Raw genomic sequence first — 8,098 nt, 5'->3', positions numbered from 1 at the left:
ATCTTACCCCACTGTTCAGGTTTAGACAAAATGGGAATGCATTCCAAACTATGGTACACAGTAGATGTTATTTTCTTCTGTGTGAGTGTATGAGTGGCTGCTTGCCATTCATACATTCACACAGCTGGTATAAGTACCAGGAAAGAGAGGCAGCTGTGGTTTCATTCTTTCCAATTACTCTCCTTCATATGTTTATGTGGATTTATAATGAAGGGCCTTAGTATATTCTTCTCTTAAATGGGTACTACTATTGAAGCATATTCACATCCCTGCATACAGACCACTCACGTTACTGGAGTCAGCACCACATAAGTAGTAAATACCCAATGAAATCCCGGCTGATTTTGCACTTGACATTTTCAATGGTAACCAAGCAGGTAACGGGCGTAATAATGCATAAGCAATACAATGGACTATAATTAGTGTTAGAAGTGCTTATAAATATGCATATATACAAAATAAGATAACAAGTTTTTATTTAAAAAAAAAAGAGTGCAGTGGCTGTGTTAACTAAGAAGTTAAATCCACCGATTTGATACAGAAGACAATGTATTTAAATTATTCCAGGAAAACACTTTTACATCACTTATTTTTCAAATGAGCTTGTGAATTCAGAACACATAGTCAGGGTTGGAAAGTCTCCTGTAAAATTATGCGTGGAGTCTTAATATTTAAGGGGAGAAGAAGCCATATCTTGAGGTCCAACACTTTCCAAAAGATCATTTTTCATGGTTTCAGCCGACCCTCAATGGAGGAGCAACAAGTACAACTCCATCTCCTCTGACAAAGAGCATTGGAATATTCCTTTTGGTGGACTATGGAGGGAAAAGGAAGGAACATTCAGGCTATGTCCAAGAAGAATGTAAAAACAGTTGCAAAGATTTAACTCCATTTAGATTAAAGATTAGAAATCTAAAAAGATACAAGAATTACATTTCCTGGAAATAAGTGTAAATTGTAATATCTTATCTGTATAGTGAAGCAATCATTGGGTTAAATCAAGCATAACAATAAAGAAATCCATTAGGGCAATGGTGTTTCTTCCCCTTTCCTTCTCCCCTCCCTGCTGCAGTGCTCTGCTCGAAAATCCACTTCAGAAGACTTCCCAGCCCTCTGGAGCAGATTTGGAGGGTGTGCAGGAGGCTGCAAAGGAGGGGGAGGAACCCCCCCCCCCCAATTCTGCTGACAGAATTGCTTCCATCAGCAGAAAAACATAACCGGATACAACTCACTGCATGTTACAGTATAGCTTTTATTCCAATTATAATATACTTGACATTGCTCAAGTCAAGTTGGTATATCAATCATGTTACTAAAGAACAAGATGGAATTTAAGTTCAGCCAACACTGTACTTCTAAAATAGTATTGAAGCTTTGGAAGGTAAGAAAATATTATAGACTCTTACTTTATAAATCTCTTCATAGGTTTCTTCATCAATCTCTATTGTTGTCACAGTTTCTTCAACGTCACCCAAAATCATATTTAAATGCTGGTCATAAGCCTTTGGAAGTGAGATAAGTTTGTAATTGTTTATTTTTGATGCTGATGACAATGTTTAAATTCTTCTAAGTTGCAGATCAAATATACATATCCAGAACTTCTATCTACTACACTTTAGATGTACATTCCTTGCACTTTCCAATATGTTTATTTAACTTATATCCTGCCTTTTTCTTCCACGGAAACCAGTGTACATAATCCTCCTCCTCTCCATTTTATTCTCCCAACAACCCTGTGAGGTAGGCTGGGCTGAGAGTCAGTGACTGGCCCATAACCACCCAGTGAGCTTCATGGCGAGTGGGGACTAGAACCCAGATCTCCCAACTCCAAGTCCAACACTCTAACCACTACACTATACTGGCCTACATATAGACATACATGTGTCTATGTACAGTCAAGAAAATGTAACAAACAAAAAAAGAATATCTGCTAAATATAAACTAGAGCTCATATTTTCAAGAAATATGACAAAATGACAGTGCTGAAGGAAAAGAAAACAAAGTTAACGAAATGTCATTTGAGTTGAACATATCAATGACTATCCCAACAAACTGTTCACTAAACCCCATTATTAACTAAAGCTACAATGAAAGTCTCAGAATCTGTAACTCAGGTGGGCAGCTTGCTATTCATGAAAGACTACAGAGTAAATGCATCCTCAGTATACTAGCTTCAGATAATTCATATATTGCATCCACAACAAAATATACAGATTTTGAACCCAATAATTAAGACTGCAGCAAGTAAGATGTTTGCTCTTTGGATGAGGTAAAGGTTGTAGCTATTTTCCAGACACGTGCCTAACAAGTGCCCTCTCACTAAATGAATTATTCAACCAGATAGTGCCAATCCCGAAACAGACTAGTACCTTGTGCAAAGGGAAAAGCATACACAATAAAGAAAACCCTACCTCCACAGGTAAAGTAGGAATGAGCAGAAAACATAACAAAGTATAACACAAAGCTATGCAACAGCACTGCTGAAAAATAGACAGGTGTTTATGAGAATATAGGAGGACTCCATTTTAAGACCTATTTTGCTGTATCAGGAACAATTTGTTCTATCTCTTCAGCCACGGTGCTAGTACAATAGTAAACAAGCAATTTACTTACCAATAATTCACTGGGGCAGAAAGGGATCTTACAGCAGGATCAGCGTTTACTCCTCTTTCCACCATACTTTAGGCCCTAAGCTACTTGCTTCCCGTCATGCTCTCCAACTTCCAGTCCAGATGAATAATTGCTCACACCTTTGCTCTGCTGCCAGGGATATTCCCTGGCAACATGAGAGCAGTATGTACGTACCACATGTATGCACAGCTCTCATCCCTTGCCAGCCTGGTGCATTTGGGTAGAACATGGAGGGTTGTTCCAGCCCCTAATATTTTTTTGTATGTGGTCTCTGCTATTGGGAGTGATCCTCAATTACGCTGCACCCCCTATCCCATAAGGCCTCAGTGATATCTGAGGATATTTCACTTTGAAATACTAGCAACTGCTTATTAGTTTATAGACTGGCTCTCCGAAGGAGGGCCTCTTGAGAACAAGTTACATAAGCATTTCTCAAATTGTATCAACTATCCGTAGAATTATTATTTCCAGGGCAAACTCTATTCTTGTTTTCCCCACTTTTTGTTCCATAGATTCACGTGGAGGTAAACTACTTTGCAATCAAGTCCTACAAGGTAAGTCTGTCCACACAAATTTTGTCTCTTACCTTATTCCTCCTCTCAGAAGCTAGGCTGTTTAGTAGGTGTTATAATTTGTAAAAACAGTAAAATCAGAGGTGGCACTAAGTCACATTTCACAAGGCAGGCAGCTAAGGGATGAACACAATCTCTCTCTCTCTCTATACCAATATATGGAATGTTCTTGGAACATGAGCGAAAACATGTTTATCCATTTGCAAGTACAACAGATAAACCTGTCTCTGGAAAGACCTGTTCACAGAGCAAGCTTCCACCAGACTGAATCCAGATCCTGTAACTTCTAGAGCATATACCAGAAACACCTCTTTAAAATAGGCTTCCCTACCTAAGCTATCTGGACAAAGGGAATATACTTTCAGTTCCTCATCACTATTAAAGTAATGCTGGGGACTGGTATACCTTTGCATCACTAAAGTATTTAAAAGCCAAGGTAACTGGCCTACTTTTGTTAGAAACTTTAACCTTTGTTTCAGAAGTGTTTAAAAGAACACCGTACATACCACCTTTATACCAGCAGCCTCCATCTACTTTTACTTACATGTAATCTGCCTCGAAGTTCTCGGTCATTCCTCATTTTCACGTAAATTCGTTCATCAAGACTGAGTCTGATGAGGTCCAAGGGCTCTTCTACAGTATTAGTGGTTTGTTGCTGGAAGAGAAGAGATACCATCAAAATACAAATGATAAAATAGATACATTTTCACCCTAACAGAGAGCACCACTGAAATTAGCATTAGATTCTATTTACTCTGTTTTTCATTACTCAGCCCCACTGAAATGCCAGAATGCTAATATGCAATAAGAGAGAGAATTAAAAGCTGGTTACAGCTCTCAAAATAATAAACTGATGCTGATTGCAAAACACAACTACTACCTTAAAAATTCAGCGATGTTAGGAAGATTTAAGCAGCACGTAGGATTTCAGGCACTTTCAATTAGTTCAAACAGTCGCCTTTAAAGCTTTAACCTTATCTGATAAAACTGCTCTAAATGAAACAAAATTTGAACATAAAAATGATTCAAACAGCCAATTCTCACACTGGGAAGTGGGAGCTTTCAGTCATCTCAAAAACTCCACATTGATTTTTTATTTTATTTATTTATTTTATTACATTTATATACCGCCCCCCAGCCGAAGCTCTCTGGGCGGTTTACAACAATTGATAATCATTGGCTTTCTTTAAAACATCTATTCTAGAGATGGCCAACTTCTACCTTATCAGGTATCACATCTGTTCCCTAAACAGAAGGAGACTTCATTGTACAAGCCAGTACTGTCTCATGTGAGGACATAACATTTGTGCTACGTAGCACTATATAGCAGTAACAGCACCACTGTTATGGAAACCACGTGCTCCAGCATAGAACCATAGGACTCGAAAGATCATCAAGTCCAACGCCATAGCTATTCCTCACAAAAGTGTATCAGAAAAACATACAGAAGATACACCTCAACTAAAGAGATGCAGTGCACAAGTGTGTAATCTCTATTTCTTACAACTAATGTCTGTGTTTACAACTAGTGTCTGTGCTAAGGAATGGGTTTTATTTATTGAAAGCTGATAATGTATCATTTACTTGCAACATTCCTATGCTGATCATGGGACAAATGCTTATAACAGACTGATGTTGTGACTTTATATGCATAAAACAAAACAAAAACTTTCTTTCAAACTAGTAGCTATGTCTATGATTTCAGGTATAATAGCATCTGCCATACAGTCAGAAGACTATAACCTAACCACAGCATATTTTCTCGGTTCAGAATACACAAGGGCATAAGAGCCATGCTGGATAAGACGAAGGGTCCATCTAGTCCAGCACAGGTCACACAGCCACCAACCACAAATTGAACAGGCAGTAATTAAGTAAAGGAAAATAGAGGACTTCACTCTTTAGCAACTTTTTTTTAAAAAAAGAAGCTACTCAGAAACCACTAAGCAGTCCAAAGCATTACACTACATACACTTCTAAGTTTTACTAGCATATTTATTAGCAGTAGCAGCATCTCACATTTTGCATCTCAGTCGAATAATGGTTATAGTGAGGCACGGAAAGAAAAAGAAAACCACAGATATCAACACAACACACCAAGTTTTATTGCTTTATGCTCTCAAGGGAACTCTATGCCACACCAAAAAGCACAACTTTAAAATGAAACGGGCACCTTCCAAGACGTCGCTCTCTCTGCTGTGCGACATTCAAATCAGAAACCAGGATTGAAAACGAACTAGCTAGCTAACTACCCACACATCCAAACCCCACAAAGTCTCACCGACAAGTCCAAACCTACTAAAATCCTCACCCACCTGGTCCACTTCGTCCGCCATTTTTCAAAGCCCGCTCTAGATTTTTTCTCGCGAGATTTTATGCCGAGCCAGATGCCGACTGTCGCTCGCTTTGGGGAGAGTATAGACTTCTTAATAGACTCATACATAAACTCATACTCAGCTTCCGGGTTAACCCAACGCCTTTTGGGATCTGTCCCGGGTTGGAAGTGGGAATTAGTCTTAGAAAGCAATGGAGAGTGCCTGTGATTGGGCGGCAGCGTGTCCTCAAACGCTAATCAAAAGGTAGCCGCATATACAGGCGGTAATAGTTTTCTTTTAACTCTTCTAACTTTATTTCGTGTGAAAAATGTAAGGGACCAGGAAGTTCCATCTCAGATGCATTTTCTTATCTCTATATGCAACCAGAATGATGGCTGCGCGTGCACACTTCCTGAGAACGGGAGTGCGAGCGGGTTGGGGAGGATATACTAGGAGGAGGAGCCGCAAAGAAGACTGCGATCCGGAGTCTACAGAAAGTCTCTAACAGCGCAATCCTATGCATGCTTAGACAAAAAAGGCCTACAATTCCCAGCATTCCTCAGCCAGCCATGTTGGCTGAGGCATACTGGGAACTGTAGGCCTTTTTTCCTGTCTGAACATGCATCGGATTGTACCTTAAGGGCTCAATACTATGCATGTTTAGACAGAAAAAAGGCCTACAATTCCTAAGCCTGTGGGCAGGAACTGTTTTGTTTGAGTAGATATAAGTTGTTCTGAGAGCCATTTTCAAATAACTAAATGAAATTTAAAAAATGGGCTCAGGTGGTAGGATGGTTCCTGTTTATTTATTTCTCACATGTGGTGTATGTGTGTTCAGGAAGGGTCCTAGCCCAGAGGGCAGAGCACCTGCTTGGCATGCAAAAGCTTCCTGGTTTAATCCCTGGCATATCCAGGTAGGGCTTAAAATGAGAGAGTTCCCTCTGAAAAAGCCACTACCAGTTAGCGCACATAGACAGTACTGAGCTAAATCTTCCGAAGCTTTGTATGTGTGCAATGAACTTTGGTTCATGCATGCATGCCAAACATTTCTTGGATTACTGTATGCTTGATTCCAAAATCCAAAGGTCATCCGAAAAATCACAAAAAATGTGCAAGCTTTTGAGATCTCATCAGCAGGCGAGATGCGCTCATGCCTGAGAACAGATGCTTCTGTCTTGCCTGTGAAGCAATCCCAAAAGCTTGATACTTTTTTGTGATCTTTTGGTGGACCTAATAAAGGTATTACACTAATATGGATTTTGGCATTTTTCTTACTGTCAACACAGTTAACGTTGGTTTTTTTTTACGTGAGGTGTGGTGGTAAGAAAGTTCTGTCTGTGGTGTTACCATTTTGATGGCTCATTCATATGAACAAGCCATCATTGCAGTCTAGGCCCTGCACGGATATAAGTCAGTGCACATTGCCTTCTGTAAGGAACACAGGCATTTTGACATGTGACTTAACATGGTGTGAAACTTGAGACAGTGTGTGCATTTGAGCCAATAAAGATAATGCTCTCATGATAGAGAGCTTTAGCTCCTAGTTGAAAATAATTTCAGTGGAATTATTATTATTATTATTTATTTATTTATTTATTTATATAGCACCATCAATGTACATGGTGCTGTACAGAGTAAAACAGTAAATAGCAAGACCCTGCCGCATAGGCTTACATTCTAATATTGGTTTAAGTTGTATACCATCCCAAAAGTGTATGCTGATCACAATCCTCCAAGCTGTAAATTGCCCCGCAGTACAACTCTAAGCATGTTTCGGGGTGTTTTTTTAGTGTGCAGTTGGACACAAAATGTGCAGTTGGAAATCTGATAATGTGCAGTTGAAAAAAGTGGTGAAAAAATAAGACACATGTTACGTGTATGTGTTTATTAAGAACTTAACAATAGACAAAGTCAGGGATGGCATGTAACACAAATTATATAAGGATGCAGGTGAAGGAGCCCTTGATGGTGTGACTGATGTTGTTGGGTCCTGTGACACTGTTGCCTGAATAGATGTGGGGGCAGAGTTGGCACTTGGGTCTATTGCATGGTCTGGTCCCCTCTGTCTGTGTCCGCTTCAGGTTGGGAGGCTGTTTGTAGGCCAGGACTGCTCTGCCTCCCAAGGCTTGTGTGAGAGAATTGTCTGTGCTGATGATGGGTTGGAGTTCACTGATGATCCGTTGCAGTGGTTTCAATTAGGGGCTGTAGGTGACTTCTCTTGGACTGTCGTCCTTCCTGGGTATCCATATGGCCCTGTCAATCTGTCTTTAAGTTTAAGGTGCTACTAGTGTTGGTGATAATCTGTCCAGTTGTGAAAGAGAAATAATGTGTTTGGCTTGGGTGGGTGTGTGGAGGCTTGACAGGGCATTTGTGCAGTTGGAAAAATTGCTTTAACCCCCCCACCCCCCGCCGCCATGTTTACTCAGAAGTCCCATTGAGCTCTGTGTGCACTTACTCCCTAGAAAATGTGTTTAGGATTGCAGTTTTAGGTGCCAGTTGAGGGCTCTTTTGTCCCCATAAAATAGGCTGCAGTCCTATACTCACTTACCTGGGAGTAAATCGCATTGAACTTAATGAGGC

The 8,098-nt window shown here is 40.0% G+C and overlaps 1 protein-coding gene across 1 annotated transcript; it reads right to left on the bottom strand.

Moving 5' to 3' along the window:
- Positions 1-459: 459 nt before the first annotated feature.
- On the bottom strand, positions 460-5,598 carry LSM3 (LSM3 homolog, U6 small nuclear RNA and mRNA degradation associated). The gene is made up of 4 exons (XM_063123398.1): positions 5,519-5,598; positions 3,748-3,858; positions 1,407-1,502; positions 460-815 (listed from the first exon to the last, which is right to left on the bottom strand). Exons 1-4 carry the CDS (start codon positions 5,537-5,539, stop codon positions 735-737), a joined length of 309 nt encoding a protein of 102 aa, XP_062979468.1. The 5' UTR covers positions 5,540-5,598; the 3' UTR covers positions 460-734.
- Between the last annotated feature and the right edge of the window lie 2,500 nt (positions 5,599-8,098).

The sequence above is a fragment of the Elgaria multicarinata genome, chromosome 3 (assembly GCF_023053635.1).
Source record: "Elgaria multicarinata webbii isolate HBS135686 ecotype San Diego chromosome 3, rElgMul1.1.pri, whole genome shotgun sequence".
Lineage (NCBI taxonomy): Eukaryota > Metazoa > Chordata > Lepidosauria > Squamata > Anguidae > Elgaria > Elgaria multicarinata.
This window is presented reverse-complemented; position numbering and strand designations above follow the sequence as displayed.

Coding starts and splice junctions, on each gene's coding strand:
- LSM3 (XM_063123398.1), bottom strand. CDS start 5,539: ATGGCGGACGAAGTGGACCAG. Junction 1,503..3,747: donor AACTTCGAGGCAGATTACAT/GTAAGTAAAAGT, acceptor TCACTTCCAAAG/GCTTATGACCAGCATTTAAA. Junction 816..1,406: donor CCTATGAAGAGATTTATAAA/GTAAGAGTCTAT, acceptor TTCCCTCCATAG/TCCACCAAAAGGAATATTCC.